The sequence below is a fragment of the Megachile rotundata genome, chromosome 7, assembly GCF_050947335.1.
Source record: "Megachile rotundata isolate GNS110a chromosome 7, iyMegRotu1, whole genome shotgun sequence".
In the NCBI taxonomy this organism is placed as follows: Eukaryota; Metazoa; Arthropoda; class Insecta; order Hymenoptera; family Megachilidae; genus Megachile; species Megachile rotundata.
Window position 1 is genome coordinate 5,723,152 of NC_134989.1, and position 25,128 is coordinate 5,748,279.

The following is a 25,128-nucleotide window of genomic DNA, read 5'->3' on the forward strand; positions in this document are numbered from 1 at the left end:
ATGTATTCAATATACTACCTAACGAGTAAATAGGTTTCATTCATATCTGTTACGTAATTGTATGATTGAATGAAATAGAAATTACTTCATTAGGAAATAGAAATTGTTTTATACTTTTTAGTGCATTTCGAAGTCGGTGTATTTTTTTTCTGAAAATTATTTTATTTCACGCTTTTTAGTGGAATGGGGAGAATTGTATGGGATACTGTGAGACAGTTCTTCTGGGCTTTTTTTTGTCCGCGTAAATGCCATGAGCATAATTAAGTAAAAGACGACATGGATATTCGTTTTTCAATTTTTTTTGCAACAATAATCCTTTGCAACTAAAAAATGAAAAAATTTTTGGTAATGGTACCAATGGGGAGTCAGACTCTACAAGATGCGAAAGGCTTTGTTCCGATCGGATCACCCACCTAGGAAAAAACCGGCGAACATGGATAGAAAAAAAAAAATCAGGGACACTCTTTCAGGGACAAGTACAAACTAATTACATCATGATTGAGGGTGCTTCATCCATTTGTTCTTTGTTAACTTTCTTTGCAAAAATTTACTGCACATGTGTATCTCTTACGGTTTAGGACTGCGCAAGGGTGAAAGTATCCGTAAAATAATAGCAGATCCTGCGCAACAAATTTTCTAACAAATCAAATTGATGCACTTTTAAAACGATACGAAGACTGTACCAAACAATGGGAATAATACACCAACGTCAACGTGAACTCATCTTGCTGTATAGATCGCGTGTCAGAGCGGTAAAGCTTAGTTAGTGTTTTGGTACAGTGCATTGTAATTGCCCTTTCTTGTCTTTCCCGTGCATAGCACGGGGCGTTCCACTAATATTAATAACAATAGTTTTTCGCTAATATCACGAAAACTAGAGTTTTCCGTCAATTATGCATAAGGAAAAACTCGTTCAGAATCATACCACTAATAACGTATTAGAAGGACATTAAAATCGTTCGAAGTTGATTTCAAAAGATAATAACAATTTTTCGCTAATATCTCGAAAAACAAAGCTTTCCACGAAATTTGTATATGAACAAAATTGTTCAGAATCATGTCCGTGATAAGATATTAAAAGCGCACTAAAATCGAGAAAAGTTTATTTCAAAAGTTACCGGTTGTCTTGCAATAACAATACTTTGCAATTTAAAAATGAAAAATTTTTTGACAATGGTACAAATAGGGAGTCAGAACCTACCAGATGCAAAAGGTTTCATTCCGATTGGTCTACCCAGCTAGGCGTAATCGGCGAACATATGTACATAGAAAAAAAAATATACTGATCGAACTGAGTAACCTCCTCCTTTTTCGAAGTCAGTTAAAAATTAAACGGTGAAGGAAACTATAGAAGGAATCGGTGCTTACAATACGGGCGCACGGTTAGAACTAACTAAAAAAGAACTGCTACGACAGTACATGTTTCCATACCTGGTGTACTCGCAGGTCCTAGACCCTAATTAAACAATAACTTCGAAGGATGTGGGGTTTTCTAAAAACGGTGTAAGCATGGTCAAGGCTTTAACTTCAACAGTTTCTATGAAAAACATTACATAGCATAATCATAGTACAAACAATTGCTGAAATGTTGCTTAAAATTTAACGTTTAAACAATGAATATTTATATGTACAAATAAGCAATTAATTATGAATTGAATTAATAAATTGTGACTGCAATCAATGTGAAATTGTATCAGTCTAAAGGGTGATTATGCATAAGGCGTAGGAAAACCCCGCGGTGACCTCTGGCCAAAAATACGCATTTTTCGTATTATCGTAATATTTTACTTAACTGATTAAGTATATTTTTGAAGATTTGTACGTGATTGAAAAAACCACTGCAATATATCGTACGCTCCCGCCATTATGTTTGGTGTGATTGCCTTAAGCTCCAATCTTTTCTGCGCGAGTGATTCATTCTTTCTTTTTCAAAGATATCCTAAATAAGAACTTACAAAATGTTCTGTTTCTAAAGCTGTCTCAAACGGTATTTCAACCAGCAGAGAATAGAGAGACAATCTTATCCGTGTGTCTAATCAATTCTGCATTAGGATACATGTTTTTGGTGAACTTTACATTTCAACACATGATCAGTAGCTCTGAAAGTATCCCACTAACAACGTAAATATATTCGAATATTATTTGCACAAAATCTTTCTACCTAGTTTTTAATATGTTGATCATCACTTACTCATATGTTCATTATGAACGGCTTTATGTTTGCATTGGTTAAAAAAAAAAAAAAATATACTGATCGAATTGAGTAACCTCCTCCCTTTTTCGAAGTCGGTTAAAAATAATTAAATTGTTTCTGTTATTTCAGATTTGGCAAGCTAATTCGGACTTGACGAAACGCTACAGAAGCGAGCAGAAATTAGGAGCGGTGCTCATATAATAAATATCTTAATCGAAAGTTTCACGTGCGGAGTTCCTTCAGATGGTTCGACTATTTTAACGCAGAAGCAACATAACAGATCCCAATTCTGTGGTTTATACACCGTTTGAAGGTGAGCAATCACAAAATTATTAATTACTAGAATCCCAACCGGTATAATTAATTGTTCTACAAGTTAGGGCATTGACGATCGCGGTGTGAACAAATGGGCTCTACCTTTTCGTCGCGAGGCGCAGGCGAGACTCCCGTAAGTTCCTGAAATAGGGCAGCTTTATCGCGTGCTCACACCATGCACCGACGTAGAACAATTTGAATTGCTATCCTTTCTTGGAGGATCCAAAATTGGTTGCGGACATAAGTGAGCTGAAAGCCAGCATGCAAGAGATTTCGGTGAGTATTTTCTGAGGAGGGTTAGGAGCAAATGAGCCTTCAAATTAATCGGTGTTTTGTATTTTTAGGAAATTCTGTGTTGGCAAGCCGTCCCTTTGGACGGCTTAATTCCTCCTTGTCAAGGAACAGATGCCAGAACATCAGAAGACTCGATTTTGAAACGGTTCTGCCTTCCTTGAGGCACTTCAATTCACTGGAAAAACCTCGTTATAAACGTAGCCCAACCAGAATAACGTGGAATTCTGAATCTCGATCGGATTATTCTTACAAGGAACATCATCTAATTGTTATACAGGGTGTTACCTGTAACGCTACTCACGATTTTTCTCCACTTGCAGCCACCTTACGAAAAAAAGTTTAGAATAAAATTTGCAGGGTATGAAGTGCACAATAGATATTAGTACAGCAAATTTTGAAAACAGTTTGTCCTCTTGGCAAAGTCAAGGTCACCTTGGGTTTCTTAAATAGGAACATACATTTTTTTTTATTCATAGCTTTAGAGGACATCGAGACGAATTCAAAACATATATTACATTATATTTTTATTAACATATTACTCGATTTACAGAAGTGTAAAAATGTAAAGTACTTAGCTTTTGATTTTGGTAGGGTAACCATTATTTGGTTCCAAAGAGATCACTGAATGTAAACACGCGACTAGAATATAAGAAAAATACACTTTATTTAATTACATGTTCAAAATGTAACATATGCCGCCTTCCATCACATAATATTCCAGTCTTTTACTTCACATTTCCACTTCTGTAAATCGAGTAATATGTTAATAAAAATATAATGTAATATATGTTTTGAATTCGTCTCGATGTCCTCTAAAGCTATAAATAAAAAAAAATGTATGTTCCTATTTAAGAAACCCAAGGTGACCTTGACTTTGCCAAGAGGACAAATTGTTTTCAAAATTTGCTTTACTAATATCTATTGTGCACTTCATACCCTGCAAATTTTATTCTAAACTTTTTTTCGTAAGGTGGCTGCAAGTGGGCGAAAAATCGTGAGTAGCGTTACAGGTAACACCCTGTATACCGATTTTTATATGTGAAATATTATACAATACAAAAAAGTGTTTGACATGTATTTTCTTTTACGTGCGAAATCCATTTTGAAGTGGTGAAAATAAAATTGAGGTTGAGAAAACTATTCTTACACATGTCTTGGGAACTATTAGACCTAGACAAAGAATTCAAAATGTCAATTTTTCCGTTTTGAAAGGTCAATTATATAGCGCATGTGGATATTTGAAAAATTTGTTTGTTTAAAAAATATGTTAAAAATTTTGATCTATTTTGATCGAATTTCTTATACGTGAACTAAGTGAAAAGTTCATAGTGTATGTGAACTTTGGAAAGAGAAAATACGGATAAATTGAAATTTTTAATTTCTCTCGTACAAAAATTATTACTGTAGTTGTAATTATACGCACACTTTATACTTCCGTTTGGAGCGCGGCTGACTTCTATACAGAATATTCTGCCAATTGTATTACATTATATTTTATATATTAAATTATTCAAAAAAAAATCTTCCATGGTTGTCCCTATAAAATCTGGTGCCCGAGACAGGCATCTGTTTGTCTCGAGTTATAAGCACATACTGATTGCAATATGTACTCCATTTATAGACGATATAAAAGCGCAGATTGCACTCGTGTGAAGTGTACTATCTTCATGGTTAATTTAGATTATGTGTTCATTGAGCGTTATTCCACGTTTGTAAAGAATATATGTAGCAAGTATTAAAAGAGCTTGCTAAAAAGTGTTTTGCTAAAGCTCTGAAAAGACTTAGATTTGTTGTAACTCTGAAAACATCTTATTTTTTATAATTTCGAGAACAGTGATTTTTATCTTGAAATAGTATTCTAATGCAATGGTATTCGCTGCAAGATAATGTTAGTAATCTCGAAGTGTATTTTCTAAAGTAACAGTTTTGTAACTTTAAGTAGTGCACGTTTACATTTTTTCTAGAAAGTATAAGACTCAATTTAATTAGCTAATAAGTAATATTATATATGATATGATTATATGATATAATCAATAAAAATATCACACTTAGAATTTCTTCGGACACGTCGATAAAGTAAAGTTCTAGCAAACAACACAGGCGCTACAGAAATGTGGGTTTTTCCTCGGAAAACTGCTCTAAATCACGTAAAACTTTGCAGATAAACTCCTTTCTATGAAAAGAAACATCTGTGAGAACACTATTTGTGGCTATTCGAGAAAAATTTTTACCATATTAATATCACTCTCTACCTTACTGACGGTACATATATGTTATGTGTATGCATATACGTCTATATATAAAATTCTTGTAATTTTGTTGTACATGATTAATGTAAATTCTATCTGCACGAAAACACTGAATAGGTTTGGTATGGTTTTTGAGGGAGTTTGCAATATATTCCATGAGCCCAAAGATGCGGATTATGTGCTTAGAACAGTTAACACACTACGCAGGATTTTGTCGGTAATATAGGGAATGACATAAGATTAGTAGAAAATTTTCTTTCGAATCGCCAGGACCATTCCTACAGATATCCTCTTTTATAGAAAGAGATAGTGCACAAAATTTGGTCGGTGTCGAAGCATAACAGTTTTCAGAATTTGCATCGTAATATCGAATCTTCCAAACTGTCATGTCGGTCACGAAGAACTTTCGCCTCGGCTCCGTCGTCGGTAATGAGGAACTCTATTTATATTTATTAACAAATAATTAATGCTGAAATCAATTGGACATGATTCAATTAATGACTTTTGAATATTTCCAATTTTGTTTAAATAGCAACATCATTTATTCATTTATTCTGTTTTTAAACCTTCAATTAAACATACGTATCGAAATACATAGTCAAAATGAATTTAGTAATATTAACTGTCTTTGCGCATCGTTTTATCTATGTGTGGTAATGTTGGAAGACAATTTCTATAGAAATTTGGAAATATTTCTTCCTTATTTAATTAATTACTTGCTATATTTAATTAGTTAAATAATTAGTAACGTCACCAAATGATTCTGGACTTTTTTAATTTGAATACACGTTCTTGATTAAAGGTTTTATAACAGAATGAATTGAAGATGATTTTGTTTTCAAAATCAAATGGAATACAATAAAAGGACGGTTGCTTGAAACATCAATCATTTGTTCTGGACTGCAAATAGAGCTTTTCTTAACCGACGACTTTGAAAATTGAATTTTTCTTCACCGACAACTCCGATGATCAACACATTTCTGTGGTGAGCATCAGAGTCGTTGGTCAAGAAGAGTTCTATTTGTATTTCTGAACAAACGATAAATGTTTAAAGCAATTGTTGTTTGAACGTTTTCATTTGTATTATAAAGACAAAATCGTTTACTATTGTATCACTGTACCTCCCACATAGGTATATTTTGTATGAATTTTATATAACTTATATATATTTTCCGCAGTTTTCGTCGACCGACAGTAGACAGTTACACAATGTAAAAATCGTTGAAGCAAGGTAGATAATTATATTAAATTCACCTGCAGAGAATTGAAGGCAGTAGACGGTGCATCGAGTTTGATGCCCTCGGAAAAATAATACTTTCTTTACGTATTTTTTTCCATTTGTCTTAACCGCCTTTCTATCATTGATTTATAGCTTCGTAGCAACCGAGTCTACGTATCCCTTGGATACGGTATTTGTACGGGGGTAGCTACCCCCTTCCAGGCTCAGTCGGCGTCAGTTCTTCGAAGTTAAAGGCTGTACTGTGCGTTGCTGCTGCTTCTTCATTGCAATTCACTGGATTTTGAATATTGTTTATCAGTGCAAGTATCTGTATTTTAATATATAGCAGTGTTTGAGGATGTGAAACCCTTATGGTGTCAAAAATGTGAAATTCTAGTGAACCGTTGTGCTTATGCGTTGACAGCTACGGCCGCGATAGGTATCTGTTATGAAACATATCGAAATCGTAATTATGCTCATTATTGTGTGTAATATATTTTAATTTTCTGAATGTGTGAAAGATTGGAAATTCGAGGGTGAGGAATGTTATATTAATACGTTAATTGTCACGATGACAATACATATTTGTTGTGATACGTTGCACTTACCCCTGCACCTAACTCGAGAACTGATCATCTTTTCGAAAATTATGTAACATACATAGGAAAGTAGGATACGAGTAACATGGTTAGTAACTGTAGCGTGGTGGTATAATAGTGTTACATATTAAGAAAACACCAGGGTAAAAAAACGGTAGAAGAAAATTTTCTGAAAAAGTTAATTGTGTTAATTAGTGTGCGTGTCTGATACGATTACACATTTCACTATGATAATGTAAAGAATTTGAAAGTCAAAAATTCCAAGTGTTACATTAACACGTTGATTGTTATATTAAAAGTGGGTACACGAAGCATGCTAAAATCAATAAACACAATTAATTTTTTATATTATTGGTTTTATTCGAGGCGTTTTAATAGTAGCACCATATTTTTGAAAATTTTATAAGTTGTTCACATATTCAGATTGGGAACATTTTGTTTCAAGTAAAATAACAAAAAATTAATAATTCATTAACAAATAACTTATTATTTCAAATGCATTGTTATTTTTATTATATAAATGATGTGACAAAGGTAATTTTATTCTGTGTTTAATACGAGTAAGGTATTTCCAAATAATTTTTTTATTTACATTATTTTATTGGAATCAAACGATAAACAATTTGAGATCAGAAATTTAATGGCATAAATAATTCCTTTCTGTCAATTATTTGCATGATATACATATTTATTTCCTAATTAAAACAAAATACTCTTTATTATAAATATTATTTGGATATTATTGTTGCAAATATTCGTATTCATTTTTTAACCAAAGAATTATTTGATTACTTACACTGTATTTTCTGTTTTTTTTTTTTTTTTTTTTTTTGAAAAAATTCAAAACCTTCTCAAATGACTTCTTTAGAAAATAAGGAGTAGTATTTTTTTTGCCGCAGCAAATTAATTATCAGGCTCAATAATTTTAGGACTGTTTATTCATGTCGAAGACGGTTCCAAGTAAATTGACCAATACCATCGGTTTGTATGTGGTAAGTTATGAAGAGAATTATCATTGTAATTTTTTAAATACGTGCTACTTTACTAGAAATATGAAAATGTTTCCTTCAAACCTTCAAATCTTCGAAATCTCCTTCGTCTGGAAAAAGAATTATTACTTGCATGTTACGGCTTCTTTGAACTATTCAACTCTCATATAAAAAGTCTTTCTGTACTTCTAAAAAGAACAGAGATAATGGAGGCGGACATAGTTACTGGACCACCTTGCATGCACGTTCTTTTGAGGCCGTTAATATTCACTTTAAGTAGTTGAAATTGGATATCAAAGTTAGGGATGCAGAACACATTTTGCTGGATATTTCAGTAATTTTTAGAGATAGAGGTGTACCATGCATAAATAAAATTTATATTGTAGAATGACGACTTTCATAGTGCTAAACAGTGTGTGTAACCGCTCGTACGAGGTTACTCGCGTCGCGAACTGATCGCACGGATTTTTTAACTCCGTGCCACGAGGTCGTAAATCTCGTGACTCGTTTGGCTACGATCCTTCGCGACGCGCTGCTCTGCGGAATTAACTTTCGAGCAGTGATTCAAAATGAGTCCGAACGATTGACTCCGGAAAATGGATAAGTCCGTAACGTTGACTTACTGTCCTTAGCTCTCGATCGTGCGAGCTAAGGAGCCCTGGCGAAAGTTTTGGAAACACGCTGATTGGTCATCATTCGATTTTTGATTTTCCAATCAACGTGTCCCTTGACTTTTTCCCACCCTTCCGTTACGCCCTTAGCGCGTTTCTTTAGGAGGGTGGGACGGTACCAGAGCGTACGTGAGAAATCTGCAAGTCCGGCAACGCCGGGGTTTTTCCTCTGGGTCTCAGGCCCGATGGCCGTAAAGTACCGTAACGAATGTACCGTCGAAATGACCCTTCAGAATTACCGAATTTATGACAGGAATTGGCTATCGAGGACGAAACGAAACTAAAAATTTAACGCTATTGTACGAAAAAAGGTAAATGAGTATTGCAGGAAATAAGGAAAAAGTCTTTCTCAAAAATAGCCATTGTCGTGTGTGCATTAAATATTAAATTACGTGTATGCAATAAATATTAAAAAGTTAAAAAGTAATACATCTTTTTATATCTCGATAAATAATAGTTTATTTTCCCATCCGTTCATAGAAACTAACTAGAATCTATATTATTATAGTACTAAAAGTTTAAAGCGCAATTTGTGACATGTAAAAAAGAAACAGTAATAAAACACTTATTTATTAAACTGTGCTGAGTAATCCGAAATAGTTGTATAACGAACACTGCACACACTTATTAACGCTTAAATGAATAAAATTGCAGAGTAAAGAAAATTAATAAGAAATTCACATCAACGTCCTCAGCATTTGGTATGATTATTCGTATTTTACTGATTTTCATTTTATCATACAAGTAGAGTCACTGTAATGATAGCAATACAGTAAAGTAGCATATTGCTGCTTTTGAAAGCTGAAAAATAAGGATTCAATAGAGAATATTATTTTTAGGAGACGATAGTACTGACATACCACTGCGAATTTGCGATTGACGGACTAATGACGGAGAAAAAGTTGAATGAGACGCCTTTGTTGCTTTTCAGTATAATAATCTGCAATAATTTTTGCGTTGCTACAGACGTTTCGTACCAGTCGCAACTATACCTGTGAATAAAGACAAAGACATATTGCTATGTTGAATGAAATCTGGTACGACTAAAAGGGTGTTAGTTAAAAAAAATACACTTCAATAGTTCATTAACCCTATCGCTACGGTGATTTTTTCTGAGAACTCCTTCAAGGATAAACATATTAATTACGCAAATATCGTAGCGAATACATGAAATGGTGTATACCTGCAGTAGGTCAATCTATTAATAAGTACTTACTGAATAGCTCGTCGATGAAAAAATACACCTGTAGCTATGTAACTGATAGAGTTATTTGCATTGTTTCGTGGATGAAGTGATGCTACGGATTCCGCAACGACGGCTGTTTCGAAATAATAACTGAGAATGAAAGATATGAACATTTTAAAAAATGTGGTATAGATAGTACAGATTAATGAGAATGATCACTTGATATAGCCATACAGGGTATCCACGCCTAACAACGAAAATCAGTAAATTCCTAATCCTTGTATCTCGAAAACTAATAAAAATCGGGTAGATATATTAAATTTTAATGAATTCATCTTGAAAAGTACTATCGTTTAATCGAAGGAAAGAATAGTTCCATTTAAAAAACGAAACTTCAAAGACATATCTTTTACATTAATAACATTAAAACGTTTTATTTAAGCCAAAACATGGAGCCCCTTTTATCCTGCAATTTTCATATAAAAAGTTTTTCGTGTCACCAGTAGTTCATGAAATATCGGCTGTTATACTTACACGTGGATACCCTGTGTACATTTTTATTTTCATTTACATTAAATAAATGTCAACGCACAATTTAAAGTTTTAGTAAATAGGTAATTGAAAAAAGAAGTACTATTTCCCGCTACAAATATTCCCCCATACTTGAAAAAATCGTTGTTTCAATCGATTTAGAAGTACGTGCATTTTATGGATAATAAAGACAGTATATTTCAGGATAACCTTGCAATACCAAATAAACCAGCGACATGCAAGCTGAACATAATCATGACTGGTTCTGTTCCAACCAGTATGGTTACATCCATGATTATCGCTACATAAACCAGACTAATGTTCAAAATAGGATGTTGTTCTTTTTCAGTGAAGAATTCAATGTGAATTGGAAACTCGAGTGGGCGAGATTCCTTTAAGGGACAATTATATCCAAAATAATGGGTGAAAAATGGTATAATGTTAATATAAAAAATCCTGGATAAAAGAATGCTGTAACACATTTTATATAAGTTGAAATAATATTGAAATTGCAAACTTTTTAAGTATTTATTCACCTGCAAAATATATTACTAGACGCTTTCCATGAAGCTTTCAATCAAGTCTGACTTCATCTAGATATGCCTTTAACTGGATTTGACAATAATATTTATATGAATGTTTCGTAAACGTGAATTCAATCTTTATACATATGTGACTTACGTCGTTGATGTAATACCAGGATGTGTGGTATCTTGTAAACACGACTACTGCTATTAATGTAATTGATATATCTCTAAGTTGCTGAAACAGATTTCTGCTTGCAGTGAAGAAAACTGTAAACTAAGAAGGACATTAAGTTTGTTAAATGTAGGTCGAAAAATGTCAGAAAATTTTCATAAACGTACCAAATAATACTTAAATCAAATTTGATAACCCATACCTGGGAAATTACAGATGAACAAGTAACGAAGCTGATGATGCCATTATGTAAGAGCCGAAATTTTTTTGTGCTGTGCGGCCAAAGTCCCATTATCGACATTAAGAACATGCACCACTTGTAATAGCTATTTATTTCTGCCTTCGCGTTCGGTGGTTCAAATGCTTCTGATCTCCAAGACATCAATGCACCCTCCATTACACTTCATTCTTCCGCAAATATTACCTCTTCGAAGGACTTTTCAGTAAAATATGACAAAAATTCTTTGGATGCAACACAGTGATTGACAGGTTGCACGATTATGGGTAAAAGAAAAGCCGGGAGAAGAAAGTTTTCTGAGCAAAGTTAAATTTGTATAGTTTCATGCAATAAGAGCTTATGTGGGAGGATACTCTTCGATTACCCTCAGTTGGTTTACGTCCTCCGAAAGCAGAACACAGGTTCGTACGCAGACAAGTGTTTTGTGTGATGTCTTACGAAGACTGTAGAAGGTGATGTAAGTGCACGAATTTATATTATATGACAATTATTCTACGAACAGTTAAGGTAATGAGGTTCAGTTGGAAGCAATGGAAGCAAAAGAGGAACGCAGTTGACTTGGTTAATAAGATTCGTTAATTAAATTTTAGTAGGTATATAACAAACATTAAGGTCGCAAATGAAAAATAATGACGCACCGCAAATTAGAAGAACAACTGATTCATATATTTGTTTTATCAAGTAATCAGACGGTTTACTGTAAAGATAGTAGAACAGTAAAGTAGGATACCGATGCCTTTAAGAGCTGAAAAATGAATATTCAACATGAAATATTGTTTCGCGGAGTTGTAATATGTATTAAGCATACCACTGCAAAACCTTCAACCGACGGAGCATAGACACTTAGGATATTGAATTTGAAACCTCTGTTACTCTTCAATATGATCAGCTGCAACAATTTCTGCGTTGGTATAGACGTTTCATACCAGTTGGTATTATACCTGTAATTATAGACAACGATACATTGAGAAAACCGGTACGATTTGAAAAGTATCAGTTAACCTTTTCGCTTCGGCTGTCCAGTCCGCCGAAGTACTATAACTGAACGAAAGCGCGCGCCGTGAATACGTGCAGTACGCGTTGTTGCTGTATATACGTTTTCCTGAGACTTAAATGACTATTTTGCTGAATAAAGCAATCTTTGCTACAATATAATGAGTATAATTTAGATCTTTGATATAAAAACATTTATAACGTACAATTATAACATTTATAACTTACAAAGCTACAGTATTTTACAATATTTACTATATTTACAATATTTTAATTATGAATTAATTATGATGCGCAAACAAGTTAATATATTAATGTGAAATGATTAATAGTATAAGCACGTATGATTAATTTTGTTAAGCGGCACTCGTACCCACAAGTCATATTGTGCGCGCCGCTTATAAGCGGGCTCGAAGCGGAAGGGTTAAATGAAATTCCTTTTATAGTACATGATCATTTTAAGTCAGATCTCAAGACGGATAGTTAAAAAGTGTGCCTACTCTAACATGGCGTAATACATGATTACACGATCTTTTGAACAGTGCAAGTAAGTGGCATGCCTTAAACGAATATAACATCAATGTGAACAACGAAAATAAAAAACTCCGATAATAATGGGAAAATGCAATGAAAACAGAATTTGGGGAACTATAAAGAAATTGTAATGTTACAAATATTTGCATGTTCTCAAACTTTGTAAATTCATGTCACGTTAGTTGAAATTACGTAAAAAATATGTACCGTATTTCCGATGAAATATATGTCGCTAATTTCCCTGTTGACATTACGTGTTTTTAACCGACTTCGAAAAAGGAGGAGGTTACTCAATTCGATCAGTATTATTTTTTTTTTTTTTTAACCAATGCAAACATAAAGCCGTTCATAATGAACATATGAGTAAGTGATGATCAACATATTAAAAACTAGGTAGAAAGATTTTTTGCAAATAATATTCGAATATATTTACGTTGTTAGTGGGATACTTTCAGAGCTGCTGATCATGTGTTGAAATGTAAAGTTTATCCAAAACATGTATCCCAATGTAGAATTGATTAGAAACACGGATAAGATTGTCTCTCTATTCTCTGCTGGTCGAAATACCGTTTGAGACAGCTTTAGAAACAGAACATTTTGTAAGTTCTTATTCAGGATATCTTTGAAAAAGAAAGAATGAATCACTCACGCAGAAAAGATTGGAGCTTAAGGCAATCACACCAAACATAATGGCGGGACCGGACGATATATTGCAGTGGTTTTTTAAATCACGTACAAATCTTCAAAAATATACTTAATCAGTTAAGTAAAATATTACGATGAATACGAAAAATGCGTATTTTTGGCCAGAGGTCACCGCGGGGTTTTCCTACGCCTTATGCATAATCACCCTTTACACTGATACAATTTTACATTGATTGCAGTCATAATTTATTAATGCAATACATAATTAATTGTTTATTTGTACATATAATAAGACTATCTCATGTAGTTAGTACCAAATCATAAAATACATATGCGGAAAAAATATACTAAAATTATTGCATAAATACATAATGACAAATAACAATTTTTTTTCAAATACATATATTTTACATTCCAGAAGTTGAATGTAGAGAGTAATTCGCTCGAACACAATAAATCGTAACTAAAATAATAGGAAGGATACAAAATTAATTTGCTACCTGAAAAACTGATAAATATTTATTGTTTAAACGTTAAATTTTAAGCAACATTTCAGCAATTGTTTGTACTATGATTATGCTGTGTAATGTTTTTCATAGAAACTGTTGAAGTTAAAGCCCTGACCATGCTTATATCGTTTTTCGAAAACCCCACATCCTTCGAAGTCATTGTTTAATTAGGGTCTAGGGCCTGCGAGTACACCAGATTTAGACACATGTACTGTCGTAGCAGTTCTTTTTTAGTTAGTTCTAACCGTGCGCCCGTATTGTAAGCACCGAATTCTTCTATAGTTTCCTTCACCGTTTAATTTTTCCATTTATAAATATAATTATTGATCTGATATATTCTACGCGTCTATTTTATTTCACATAACCCCTGAACAGAAACAAATGTAACGATATCAAGGAAGACCAGTTTTTGCAAACACGCCAATGCAGAAAGGAGGCGGAAAACCCTGGTTTATATCTTAAAATTATCGTGGTCCGAAATTGGTCAATACATACATATAAAGAAAATACTTACTGAAGTGCCATTCGATGTATTGTAGTACCGGTAATTATGTAATTGATGCTTTCAGTATTTTTGCAATTTCGCGGAAGATATGATACAGATGAATCTGCAAGAACGGCTTTCTCGAAGAAAAGACTAAAAATGACAAATAAGAGCATTGTCAGAAAGGCGGAATGGTTGATACAGAATAATGAGAATATAAGATTAATTTATTTAAACATACAGAGTCCGAATCAGGACAATCCAGCTGACTCGTCTTATTAGTTGCATGAGGAAATGTTCAAAATACACTAACGCTTACGAAAATGAGTAAATAAAAAACATGTACCTGATAAGGAAACAAACTGTACCATCTCTTTCAAAAAATTGTGTATGGATTCTACTCCACTTTTCTTTTCTGAAAGTTAAGTATCGTCCAGAAACTGCTTTGGAAACATTCGATAGTTTGTAAAGTATTTTATTCTATATACGTTTACGGTGTACAATTAGACTTTTCTATTTTATTAATAATACACAATTTTTAGAAAGGTTTGGAAAACTAGATCTAATTCTTTTGAGGATTAAGGAAGCTAAATATCATTAAAAACGAATGACTCAGGCAGTAAAATCATTAATCTGACATTTGAAATGTTCTTTAATATTTTCCAAGATCTATGTTTCATTGAATGTAGACGGGACGTGAATTTTATGAATAACACAGTATTATTTATTCGAGATACGAACTTACCTAGCAACTTCAAATAATCCAGCGATATGCGAGGTGATCATGATCATAAGCGATTCTGCCCCAACTAATACAGTTATATCAATTATCAAAAAAAAATGTAGTAAACCAGTGCTGATAATTCGGTGTTGTTCTTTGTTGATAAAGAATTCTGCAGTTATTAGAAACTTTACTGAACGAGACTCATTCAGTGGTAAAATTTTATCCAAAATAATAGGAAAAGTATGGTATAGTATCACCAGACACACTGAAGGGTAAGTAAAGGCTGTAAGAAGTAATACTGTGTGTTCACTTTCGGACGTTCAAACTATTTAAGATTCTTCTCACCCGCAAAACTGATTACTAGACGTTTTCCACGAATGGCATGGATCTGCATGATTCGAAGTGTATCGTCATTATTCGTCTCCCATGCACGCCTGATCCGATCTAGAAACGCTTTCACCTGCATTTTAAATGTTATGTAAATTAAATGGTATATAACGTGAATCCAATTCCTATATCCGACTTACGTCGTCGATAAGATACCATGTTGTGTGATATTTTGTAAGTGCGGTGATTGCCCCTGATATAAATGCTATTATCCTTAACAGACGAAACATACTTGCCTCCAAACTGAAGACAGCTGCGAACTTAAAAAGATATTAATATTCTCAAGTGTTAGTCGAAAAATGTCAAGATATTCGGAAAAGTTTGACATCGTATCATTTAGTTTTATAAATTTATAATTAATACCTATAGTAAGTCTACTAATCCAAACCTGTAAAATTACGGATGCCCAAGTGATGAGACTAATGATGCCATTTTGCAGGAGTCGAAATTTCTTGTTTGAGTACGGCCAAAGTCCTATGACTATCAAAAAGAACATGCACCATTTGTAATTTCCATTCATTTCCAACATCGCGTGCAGTGGCTCAAACACTACTGATCTCCGAGTCATCTATCTACCCTCCATTTCACCTCACCCTTCGCAAGTATTACCTTGCGAAAAAGATTTTCAGGTGAAATATAACAAAAATTTTTTTAATGCAAGAGAATGATTGACATATTACAAATTACTTATTCATAAACGTAGGGTGCGTGTATCGCGATCGGTATCTGTAACACGGTGGTGTAAGAATGTTATTAAGAAAATGATAGGGTAAAGAAAAAGCGAGAGAAGAAAATTTTCTGAGCAAAATTAAATATTTATATTTCTATGCAATACGAGCTTTCGAGGGATGATACTGTTCGATTGATCTCAGTCCGTTTGCGACCGCCGAAGAAAGAGCTTGTATTATAACAGTCTTTAGTTAGCGGTGATATGATCGAGTGGCCAGTGAACACGATGCAAACACTTAAACATATATTGTATTGTAATTTTCCTTCTAATATAGCAGTGACGGCGTCGGTGGGTGTAGATGAAAAAAAGTCAGTTTACTTAACAGTCACTCAACAAGAGAGATACAAGAGAAGTAAGTAAGTAATTACTTGTTTATTAAGTTTCATCAACTAATTCGAAGTAGTTATATAATGTACATCGTAACAACCATATACAGTAAAGTACTACTACATATCTCGAGGGATGGAAACTGCAGATTCGAGATAACCTCAGTATGTTGCATAATTATCCACTTCCTGGTGTTTATTTCTATAGAATCAGTAGGGTTTCTTTGACGATAGCAACATTGTAAAGTAGGATACTGACGTATTTATAAGCTGAAAATTCGAGATATAATACAAAATATTCTTTTAAGAGTTGCGTTAATAGATATTGACATACCACAGCGAAACCTTCAATTGACGGAGAAAAGACGTAAGAAAGTTAAGGTAAAACCTCTGTTACTTCTCAATATTATCATTTGCAGCAATTTCTGTGTTGCTATAGATGTTTCGTACCAGTTGGTGTTGTACCTGTGAATGTAGCCAATGATTTTATGGTTAGGGAAAACCAGTACAGTAGAATTGTAGAATAGATTGTAGGAAGATAGTGTACTTCAATAATTTTGCATTTTAATTCAAATATCACATTACGCGTTTAAAGAGTCACGTCAAATATTCGTTTCGACATTACTTAAGTACCAATTCCTTTTTACCTAACTTGTTTAGGATATTTGATATTTTGACTAAAGATTGAGAAATCAAAATCTACCGATGCATGCAATTATTAATTATTGTAAATATAACAATTAAACAAACTTACGTGCTTTGTTCAATCCTGCATTTTGTGTAATGTCTCAATCTTTTAATTGAAATATTTTTTTACAGAATTAAGTTTGTCATATATATATATATATATTTAAGGTATTAAATATGTCGGAGCGTACCACCGGTGGTACATGTGGCACGGAACATGTTAACTATATGTTCAAACTTCGAAATGCACTGCGGTTCTGACTCATGTGTTAAATACGATTTCACTTATATCAAAATTAAATACTGTATTATATCTTATACGGGGAGAATAATATTATTGGCATCGATCGATGATGTAAGAAATTGGAGATACCATAACAGTTTGTTATCCCTTTGAAATTTAATTGCTTTAACGCTTTGAGATTGCACGTTAAACTTGTTAAAATAATGAAAAAATAATAACTTAATTTTCGTAAAAAAAAATCGGCTACTCTGACGATATTTGGATATTTTTGCTACATATAGCTGGAAATACTTCGTAAAATTATTCTTCAGTAAATAAGTGGAAACATCCCACTAGAATTGATCGGACCAAGATTAACGTGCAACACCACAGTACGGGTACTTTACGAGTTTGTTAAAAGTAAGCTGGACAAACGTGGTTTATATAAGATTTCAAGACATTTACGTTATTACAGGAATGTTGTTAGCGCTGTCAATCATAGACTCAACTGTAAGGTTCATCAAAAGCATGTGTCCCAAAATAGTACTGATCATTATCACGAATAACATTGTCTCTCTGATATCTGCCATCTGTAGTATCGTTTGAGACAGCTTAAACAAACGGAACAATTTATAAATCCTACTGTATCTGTTTGGTAAAAGAAAATCATGTGAAATGAACATAAAGTTGTATAATATACTTACGCAAAATAAACTGGCGCTTAAGCTAATCACGCCGAATATAATGGTGACTCCGTAAAATATCTGAACATGTTTCTGTAAATCCTGTACGAGTTTTTGAAAATGTATTTAATCAATTAAACGGAATTAAAGTTGACGTAGAACTTGGGCAATGCATAGCTTAGATTATATGATTATTGTGGGTCGACACTTGTTAGTACCAAAATACTAATTTTATTTCTAATAAAGTGAAGTGGCGTAAGTGTAGATTGGTTTTTGTAAAGTTAGTATTTAAACGTATTTTCAGTCTGCTATGTAAATACTTAACGCTGTCGATATCGAACGATTTGTACAATTACTACTATTTAATTAATATTAACTAGGACCTTAATTTTCCTTGTACATTTTGATTTTGATAGGATATTGCCTAAAATGTCAACTTCTCTGCACTTTCCCCGAAAATGGGGTAAGAGCGTAACTTGAAGTTAAAATACTTTGAAGCTTTATTTCATGTGCAATGGGGCAAGAGCAGAATTATTAACAAATCTGCTATAAAATGCTTTTTACTGCATTATGCAAGTATTCTACACTGCAAACAAGTATTCTTAGCTAAAGTGTAAAAGGGGATATAGTGAAACAAAATATGGAAACGAACATACTAAATGGAGAAATTTCGCTTATATTGTAATAAAAATAGGACTTACCCCACTTCACCTTGTACAAAAAGAAAGCAAAATACTCACTGAAGTGCCTTCCAATGTACAATCACACCACTAGTTATGTAACTAGCACCTTTATTATCTTTACAATCTCGCGGAAAACCAGATGCAGCGCATTCCTGGAGAACAGCTTTTTGAAAATAATAACTAAACATAGTAGATGAGAACATTATTATAAACACCGAGTAGATAATACAGGATAATGAAAATGTAATATCCGTTTACTTAGATATACGTAAACCTATTCAAAGCAGTGTACCTATCTTACTGTATTGGCTACGGTAGACAATGTTTTTGAGACAAGGTTTACTTTTCGAAATAAAGCAGTATACAAGTTTCTATGAAGATATTGGTATATGCAGAGTTGTCCCACATAAAATGTATCTGTACCAATGAGAGCCGATAAGAAAAAAGAACGCAGAATATATAATTTTAATTTTAAAGCAATTCATGACGCAGTCGACAACGGGGAATTAGTTTAACATTGCTCTATACGTTTTATTTAATTTTTTATATACAAAGGTGATTATAAATTTTCATTAGGTAGAAACTACCGCTTAAAAGATCTTCGTTTCATTCGACTTAGGTAAAACATTCACTCTTACCTTGCAATACTAAATAAACCAGCGATATGCCAACTAAGCATAATTAGAAATGATTCTGCCCCAACAGTTATAGATTCGGCCACTGTTAATAATAAACATAGTAAAAAAGCAGTGAAAACAGGATGTTGTTCTCTGTCAAACATTAGTACGACATCTACTGGAAGATTTACGGCACGTGATTCATTTAATGGCAAAACTCTATCCAAAATAATTGGCGATATGTGGTATAACACTATTATACACACAGGGACGTAGGCAACTACTGTAAAATATACTATAAATTCATTTACGTTCTGAATGATAAACTCTTTACGATTTTTCTTACCCGCAAAAGTAATTACAAAACGTTTTCCAAAAAAGGCGTGTGTCTGCATAATTCCAAGTATTTCGTCATTATTAATCTTCCAATCAAAGCTGATCTGATCTAGAAATTCTTTCATCTGCATTTTACAACGACACTTATGTGAATGATCCGTAAACATGAATTCAGTCTCAATATGCTTACTTGATCAATCTGATACCAGGCAAAATGGTATCTCGTGAACGTGATCAATGTCATTGATATAAGTGATGTTAACTTGAGCAGACGAATAAGGTTTCTCTCCACAGTGAAGTAAGCTAAAAACTAAAAATAGCTAGTGTTGTTAGGCGTTCCTTCAAAAACGTCGAAACGTTAATGTACGTATCGATTAATTCGGGAAACGAATTTGATAACCCATACCTGGCAGATTACAGATAACCCAGAAGCGAGACTGACGATACCATTTTGCAAGAGTCGAAATTTCTTGCTGCTATACGGCCAAAGTCCTATCACCGACAAAAAGAACATACACCACTTGTAATAGCTATTCATTTCTGCCATCGCGTGCAGTGGCTTAAACTATACTGATCTCCGAGTCTATCTACCCCCCATTTCACCTAAACCTTCTCAAATATTACCTTTTTGAAAGATTTTTAAGCGAAATATCAGAAAAATTGTTTCGACGCAACACAGTGATTGACAGGTTTCGCGACTGTGGAATTACTTATTCATATGAAGATAGGGTGCGAGTATCGCGATCGGCAGCTGCTGCTTAATGTTACAGTAGTATTATTAAGAAAATGATGGGGTAAAAGAAACGGCGAGAGAAAAAAATTTTCTGACCAAAGTTAGATATCTATATTTTTATGCAATACGAGGTTACGAGGGAGGATTCTGTTCAGGTTGTACTCAGTTGGTTTTCATCCGCCGAATAATATTAGTCTTCTATACTTTTACGAAATGTGAGTGTACGAGGGATGATTTTTACTAATAGTCACCAGTAGATTTGCTTTCGAGGAAGAGAGAGCGCGTGTTCAGAAGCAGTAAAGCATCAGTAGTAATGTATTAGTCTACATATAAGTGACAACACTAAGGTGTCATGTACGGATTTTATAAAATTTACATATTTGGTAGCTTTTCGAATATTATTTGACATGCATTTCTTGTATCTGCTGACATTCATGTTAAGGGGTTGAAAATAGTCCTCAAAGGCGGAGGTTGAATGAACATTTTTTTAAATATCTCGAGAACTAGAAAGTATAGGAGGGTTCCTTTTCATTTAAATCGAGTATTTTCAAGAAATTTAGTTAATTACAAAAATTTCGGGACATATTGTTTGTCAAAATAATATTTTTAAAAATTCAACTTTTTATTTAACTTTTTATTTTATATGCAGTTCGATTTTTGTGCAAATTTGTATTCGTAAAATATGGATCAAAACGGAGATACGCGTTTTCAGAATTTTTGCTTTATTGCAATTTAACAATGATTATTACATATACAATTTCTTCTACTTTTTACGGCACAAAGGGTTCAGATTTATTTTCGAAGACAATAACTCCCTTTTGTGATACCATTTGCAACGTTTTTGACAATTGTACAATATTACATGTCGTTTGTTGTTTCACCGTTAGACAATATTATTAGAATTTAATATTACATAAACTGCCTCCAACTATTTCCAACTACCAAACAAACCACTCTGCTGTACACTCCCTGAAGGCACGAATTCTTTCAATTAAGATTTTTTCGTATTATATACCAAAACCTATGAAACATCGTACGAAAATTTAAAAATGTTAATAATTGTTAATTTAGTGTAGATATGAAGAAAAATTTGGAAAAACGACAGAAAATTTAGCATTATTGTTAATAAAAAGTTAAGTAGTTAATTAATAAAAAAAACCCGTACGATGTTCACTGAGTTATGTTATTTTGCACCTCTCCACAAAATTTCAAGTTGATTAGTTAAAATCTTTTCGAGTTATGTATCCGTCCAGTTAAAATAAAGTGATTATGAGAAAATCGCGTTTTAAGTTTTGATTGCCATTCAGCATGAGAAATTTGTTATATACCTTTAATCAGCGATGTCTGCACCATACATTTGGCCTTCTACATTAATCTCCTCCATATCCTTTTCAAAAATCTATGCGTCGGGCGTCGGCCTGGCAGGCAAAAATTATAACAAGCGTGGTGGTACAATAAGTTTCACTATAGTGTCACTATAAAAGTGACAGGGTAACCGAAGAAACAAGAGAAGAAAATTTTTTGACCGAAGTTAAATTTTTTTTCGACTATACTTCGACTCATGTAATGCACTTTTCTCGAGAATCATCATAGATAAAGCCTTGAAACTTCATACATTTCAAGATCTAAATAAAAACAACTCTAAGTTCAATATTGAGCGAAATCGAATAAAAATTAAAGGAGTTAGACTTAATTTTAGCCCAGAACGAGGTCTTTTCACTAGAAATAGCAGAAATGTGAATTTTTTTCCTTGGTGAACGTCTCATTAGACTATTTGAGGTTCTAAGAAGGTCGAAAGGACCAGTTTAATTAATTAGGCGAATATCCTAACCCGGCTTTTTCTTCAGAGGAATTAAGGAAGTGACGCGTTAATCTTTTTGGCCTAGCATAGGTTCTAAAGGCAATATTCGAGAAACTTTTCCGAGAATTTAGAGACGACTTAGGAGTCGGGATAATAAAAAATTGTTAGTTAATAGAAAAATTTATCTAGATAAGTAAATTCAATATTGTTTGTCTTAATTAGACTGATGAATCGAAGTGACTATATGTCGGCTTTGAGTGAATTTAATTTATTATTAAAGTCTTGCTATCAGCAGCGCCCTCACTGATTGTTTAAAAAAATGAATATTTTCTTGATAAACCGGGTGTAAGTTTGCAAAAACATTTATTCGGTCAGCGTCAGTTACGTTTCGCCTCGCTCAGACTCCACTATGGGCAGTACTCCTAGTTATATTTTTTTGCGCTACAAGTTTACGAGGGAGGATATTCTGCGATTTTTGTCAGTCGGTTTACGTTCTCCGAAAACAGAGCACACGTTCGTGCGCAAACAAGTGTTTGGAGTGTTAGGATGACTAGGGAAGATGATGTGAGCACATGTAGTTATGTCATATTATAATTATATGAAGAATACAAAAGATAAAGAGGCTCAGTTCCGAAATAGAAACAAAAGATGAAGACAGCCAACATTATAACTTTAAGATTGCAAGTGAGTAATAATTACACACGACAAAATACAACAAGAACGAATTCACATCACTGTTCCGATTGCACTGACAATCGTTTCTTATACACTTTCACTTTTTGCCAAACAGTTGGACAGATTCACTGCAAAGACAGCAGAACAGTAAAGTAGGAAACTGATACCCTCACAAACTGAAAAATGAGGATTCATTACATTAATATTGACTTTTCTATTGTAGTTAATATTCACATACCATAGCAAAGCATCCGATTGACGGAGTCAAGATGGAGAAAAAATTGAACGAGACACTTTTGTTGCTTTTTAGTATAATCATCTGCAATAATTTTTGCGTGGCTATAGACGTTTCATACCAGTTCGTATTGTACCTGTGAATATAAACAACGGTATATTGCTATGTTGAACGAAACCTGGAACGGCTCAAAAAGTATTAGTTGAAAGGAATAGCACTGTAATGGTTCACTATCACATTCACGTTGGCGTATATTACACGCGGTTTGCGGTCGTGTCTATTACAAATTTTAGAAAATTTTGAAAATAAATAACCAATATATCAAAATTGCGGCGTAGGGCGTTTGGATATTTGCGCCGCCATATGAGGTAAAACAGAGAAAGCGAGATCGCCAGATGAAATAATATTATACGTGAGTACCTGCGCCGCCTTATAGTACGAATCATAAAAATCAGCGCCGGCATGAATGTGTTACTATTTTTAGTCACATATCAAGGTACGGATTTATAAAAAAACGTTAGTAATTTGACCTGCACTGTTTGACAACAATACCTACAAATTTCGAAAAATGTATGTCAACGATGGAAACTTTGTTATTAACGGATGAGAAAGATTTTTATTCACTGTATATCACATTTAAATGTAAAGACGTGTGTTATTAAAATATGGCTACTTAGCGATCGACACAAAGTCAGCAGGGAAAACTTGGTACACATAATATTCCAAGAAATTTACGTCTTTATGGGGATACTGCTAGCGTTATCAATAATGTATTCGACTGCCAGGTTCATCCAAAACATGTATCCAAATGTAGCAAGCAATACCAAGACAGAGAATATAGCCTCTCCGATGTCTGACAATTGGAATACTGTCACAGAAAGCTTGAACAAATAAAACAATTTGAAAATCCTGTTGCGCCTGTTTTTTAAGAAAGAGAATTATGTCCATGTCAATTGATAATAAAACTATGCTGTATAAATTACTCACGCAAAACAAATTGATGCTCGCGCTAATAATACCCAGTAGAACCATGAAAGTGTACGACACTTTGCACCTTTCGTTTGCGTCATGAACAGTCCTTCAGAAACAAGCGTATTAATTACACGGAACACTGTGGTGAATACAGTCAGTGTAAAAAGTATTCGTACAGTAATTAATTTCAACAAAAATGTTGTGAAACGTCATTTATTAACAAAATTTTAACAAATAAAAAATACATACATATTCTTAGATGTCTATGTATTCTATGTAAGAATGTGTATGTATTTTTTATTTGTTCAAATTTTGTTAATAAATGACGTTTCACAACATTTTTGTTGAAATTAATTACTGTACGAATACTTTTTACACTGACTGTACATGAAACGCTGACCTTAAAAGTGCAGTAGGCCAACACCAATTTGTTAGTACTTACTGAAGGGCCTTTCGATGAAAAAATACACCAGTAGCTATATAACTGACTATTTCTTTATTCTTACTGTTTTGTGGACGATATGATGGTACGGATTCCGAAAGAACAGCTTTCTCGTAATAATAACTGAGAATGAAAGATCAGAACACTCTACAGCGTATGGTATAGATAGTAGAGGATACTGAGAACATAAGTTTACTTGATATAGCCATACATTCTTATTTTCAAAACAGTTGCTTTACCTTACAATATTCTTTACATTAAACAATAGCGAACGCATGATTTAAGGTTTTAGTAAGTGGGTAATCAAGAAAAAAAATAATCGATACAGGAAAAAGTATACTACTTCCACAACAAAGTTCATCGCAGTTTGTATCATTTCATTTCTTTAGAAATTGAATATAACTGTTGGAAATTGGCGTAAATATATAAATTATAGAACTATTTGTCCTGTTCATCTTTGAAATACGTGATTGGGGCTTTATACTCTCCTAATTAAAAATGCAGCCGAGAGTATTATAAAGAAAA

At 33.3% G+C, this 25,128-nt stretch overlaps 4 protein-coding genes and 1 long non-coding RNA gene across 10 annotated transcripts in view; 1 reads left to right on the top strand and 4 right to left on the bottom strand.

The window, feature by feature from the left end:
- Positions 1 to 15,531, bottom strand: part of LOC143264893 (uncharacterized) — a 30,281-nt gene extending 14,750 nt beyond the window's left edge. The window contains exon 1 of the mRNA XM_076534053.1: positions 15,419 to 15,531. Coding sequence (XP_076390168.1) covers positions 15,419 to 15,467 — 49 coding nt within the window. The 5' untranslated portion in view covers positions 15,468 to 15,531. The remainder of the gene's footprint in view (positions 1 to 15,418) is intronic.
- LOC105662052 (uncharacterized) overlaps positions 1 to 25,128 on the top strand; it is an 81,821-nt gene that overhangs the window by 3,995 nt on the left and 52,698 nt on the right. The window contains exons 3-5 of one of the 6 annotated variants that reach the window (XM_076534058.1): positions 2,324 to 2,507; positions 2,571 to 2,785; positions 2,854 to 4,269. In XM_076534058.1, coding sequence (XP_076390173.1) covers positions 2,324 to 2,395 — 72 coding nt within the window. In that variant the 3' untranslated portion in view covers positions 2,396 to 2,507; positions 2,571 to 2,785; positions 2,854 to 4,269. Of the gene's footprint in view, positions 1 to 2,323; positions 2,508 to 2,570; positions 2,786 to 2,853; positions 4,270 to 6,510; positions 6,711 to 6,792; positions 6,959 to 7,799; positions 7,863 to 25,128 lie in introns of those variants that run through there. The other 5 variants (XR_013038876.1, XM_076534057.1, XM_076534059.1 and 2 more) reach the window with 5 other exon arrangements.
- Positions 11,824 to 15,388, bottom strand: LOC105663923 (odorant receptor 43a-like). Its single transcript, XM_076534051.1, has 6 exons — positions 15,095 to 15,388; positions 14,380 to 14,502; positions 13,361 to 13,451; positions 13,145 to 13,290; positions 11,993 to 12,125; positions 11,824 to 11,929 (listed from the first exon to the last, which is right to left on the bottom strand). The coding sequence occupies exons 1-6, from the start codon at positions 15,139 to 15,141 to the stop codon at positions 11,879 to 11,881; spliced, it is 591 nt and encodes a 196-aa protein (XP_076390166.1). The 5' UTR covers positions 15,142 to 15,388; the 3' UTR covers positions 11,824 to 11,878.
- On the bottom strand, positions 16,535 to 18,005 carry LOC143264901 (uncharacterized). The gene is made up of 3 exons (XR_013038885.1): positions 17,892 to 18,005; positions 16,851 to 16,981; positions 16,535 to 16,786 (listed from the first exon to the last, which is right to left on the bottom strand). It is a non-coding gene; the product is annotated as an uncharacterized LOC143264901 (long non-coding RNA).
- Positions 22,785 to 24,258, bottom strand: LOC143264894 (uncharacterized). The gene is made up of 4 exons (XM_076534054.1): positions 24,177 to 24,258; positions 23,925 to 24,070; positions 23,193 to 23,325; positions 22,785 to 23,130 (listed from the first exon to the last, which is right to left on the bottom strand). The coding sequence occupies exons 1-4, from the start codon at positions 24,219 to 24,221 to the stop codon at positions 23,080 to 23,082; spliced, it is 375 nt and encodes a 124-aa protein (XP_076390169.1). The 5' UTR covers positions 24,222 to 24,258; the 3' UTR covers positions 22,785 to 23,079.

Bases quoted from the DNA above. Each gene is read 5' to 3' on its own strand.
- LOC105663923 (XM_076534051.1), bottom strand. From the start codon at position 15,141: ATGATCATGATCACCTCGCATATCGCTGGATTATTTGAAGTTGCTAG. The intron at 13,291-13,360 runs GTGAGTGATTCA...CTGTTTCTAAAG, and splicing joins TAAGCTCCAATCTTTTCTGC to CTGTCTCAAACGGTATTTCG. The intron at 11,930-11,992 runs GTATGCTTAATA...TTCATTTTTCAG, and splicing joins CGGTTGAAGGTTTTGCAGTG to CTCTTAAAGGCATCGGTATC.
- LOC143264894 (XM_076534054.1), bottom strand. From the start codon at position 24,221: ATGGTTCTACTGGGTATTATTAGCGCGAGCATCAATTTGTTTTGC. The intron at 23,326-23,924 runs GTAAATTTCTTG...TTATATTCACAG, and splicing joins AGCAGTATCCCCATAAAGAC to GTACAATACGAACTGGTATG. The intron at 23,131-23,192 runs GTATGTGAATAT...CTCATTTTTCAG, and splicing joins CAATCGGATGCTTTGCTATG to TTTGTGAGGGTATCAGTTTC.